A 2604-nucleotide genomic window follows, 5' to 3' on the forward strand; every position below is an offset into this window, starting at 1 on the left:
TATAGGTGTGTGGTGTGTGGTGTGTGTTGGGTGGTGTGTGATGCGTGGTGCGTGCGTGCTGGCGCTAGATCAAGGTATCTGGTGTGGGTGTATCTTTGTGTTGGTGCCATAGTCGTTGGGTATTCTGCGTCTTCATGAGTGGGTGCTGGGACCAAAGTCCATGGCGTGGGCTTATAGGAATGTTTTCTCTCGTAGGCGTTGTTGTGTATGTTTTGTATTCCGTATTTTCCAGGTCATTTCGAGAACCGTGCTCCAGTCACACATGGCTGATGCATGCGAGTGTGTGTCTACTTATGTCCTGTCCAATTAATGCTCCTTGGGTGTGTTGTGGGTGCATCGTGGGTATTTTTAGAACGAGGTCTCTGGCTTCGACTGTGGCGTTGCAGACAGACAATTCAGCCACAGCACATACAACAGTCTCTCGTGTGCATTCTTTTGGGTCCGATCCATGTATCGTCTCGCTTAATTACACACATCTCGTCACATCTCTCTGCGTCTTTGTATCCTACCTCACCATACCCAACACTAACACCACACCACCCCATCCCACAGACAATACATCGTCAACGCCAACCCCAAACCCGACGTGCGGTGGAAGATCTGGACCGCTTACCACGTTGCGCTGGGCCTTGCGTATTTGGGTGCAATGGGTGTGGTGCACAGAGATGTGGCAGCCCGAAATATTCTGCTGGCATCGCCCGAGGAGAACGCCGAGACGTCTGCGGGCCATGACGACGACGATGTGGTCACAGTAGTGTCTACGAACCCTCCCAAACGGCCGTTTCCTTTAGTAAAGGTAGGTATTGTGGCGTTTTGGACTGCGGCGTGGGCTGTGTGGGTGCGGATGGGATTGAGTTCTAGTGAAGTGTACGGCAGTTCTGCTGTTAGCGGAGGAGTGTGAACGCGTGTGGGTGTGATCGAATGGGGGTTGCATGTCCACACCCTGTGGTAAATACAGCAGATTATGTGGTAAATTCAGCAGATTATGTGGTAAATTCAGATCATGTGGTACATTCAGCAGATTATGTGGTAAATTCAGCAGATTTATGTGGTACATTCAGCAGATTATGTGGTACATTCAGCAGATTATGTGGTAAATTCAGCAGATTTATGTGGTAAATTCAGCAGATTATGCGGTACTTTCAGCAGATTACGTGGTAAATTCAGCAGATTTATGTGGTAAATTCAGCAGATTATGTGGTACATTCAGCAGATTATGTGGTACATTCAGCAGATTATGTGGTAAATTACACTCAGCGGGTGCTTCGCGGCTACCACGATACCACATCTTGCCGCCGGCTACTCCAGTGTAGTGTTTCATATCCATTTTGCGATGCAACTAGCGCACTCCAGTCTCTGAACTTCTTTTAACCGTGGCGCATAGAACATTCAGAGGTTCGATGGTGTTGTTTTTTAAACGTATTGCTCATCGTGGTACATCCAGATGGTCGCTGTTGTTTTGCACTCCTTGTCCATTGCACATGTACCTTCATCCAACGGCTGGATATTATCTTTTAACGTATTACGCACCGTGATACATTCAGGCGTTCGCTGTTGTTTATGAACCACCTTTCCATTGCATATCACATACGCGTTCATCATCAGGTGTCTGATATGGGGCTGGCCCGTGTCACAGGTGTAGATGCGTCCTATGTGAAAGAGGGCGATGCAATGCTGCCGTTGCGCTGGATGCCGCCCGAGTCCATCATCAACAACCTGTACACAGAAAAGAGTGATGTGTGGTCCTATGGTATCACCCTGTGGGAGATATTCACGGATGGCGCCATGCCGTACAGGTAGGTACACTATATCTGACCACGTCATGAAGTGCATGTGTATGACTACCTAGATTGTCATCCGAGTTTATTGGGAGTAAGGCCTATGTTAGTAGCGGATATAGCCGTAGAGTACAAGCGTGCGCTGTTGTATTTCATAGCGCAACGCCGACTGAACAGTCACCATTTACACAAGTGGTCCCCAAACAAACCGTAAATGGCATTGAACTGCAAACTCTCGCGGTACTCAATCCATCCAACGCATATACTACCGCTACGGACACAGGGAAATCAAAACGCACGAACTCATGACCATCCTGGAGGGCGGATTCCGGTTGCAAAAGCCGGCGTCTTGCCCACAGGCCGTGTATGAGATTATGCTCATGTGCTGGGAATGGGATGCGAGCAGTAGACCCACTTTCGCTGAGCTGGTGACCAAAGTGGAAGGGTTGATGCAGCACGAGGACTTGTTGCTGGTAGGTGTTAACTGGAGGGGTGTGGTGGTTTAAGCTTTCCGTGTAGTGTGGGTGGGGTTGGGTGGGTGCCGCAGGTGATGATGTGTGCTTGCAATGTTGCCTACGCTCGGTAGAGTGTTGTAGTGCGTCTTTGTATTGTATATACATACACACACACACACGCACACACACACACACGCACGCACACACACGCACACACACCCACACACATATAGGCGTTTACTTCCATTAGGCAATTCTTCAATATTGCACACACACGCACACACACACACGCACGCACACACACGCACACACACGCACACACATATAGGCGTTTACTTCCATTAGCAATTCTTCAATATTGCGCCTTGTAC

The 2604-nt window shown here is 49.0% G+C and overlaps 1 protein-coding gene across 1 annotated transcript; it reads left to right on the forward strand.

The window, feature by feature from the left end:
- Positions 1-1605: 1605 nt before the first annotated feature.
- On the forward strand, positions 1606-2251 carry SARC_14123 (hypothetical protein; the record flags this gene model as incomplete). Its single annotated transcript, XM_014291745.1, has 2 exons — positions 1606-1796; positions 2062-2251. Coding segments are annotated over 2 exons (381 nt in total), but the record flags the coding sequence as incomplete, so codon positions are not given.
- Positions 2252-2604: the final 353 nt, after the last annotated feature.

The sequence above is a fragment of the Sphaeroforma arctica genome (assembly GCF_001186125.1).
Source record: "Sphaeroforma arctica JP610 unplaced genomic scaffold supercont1.4186, whole genome shotgun sequence".
Classification (NCBI taxonomy): domain Eukaryota; class Ichthyosporea; order Ichthyophonida; genus Sphaeroforma; species Sphaeroforma arctica.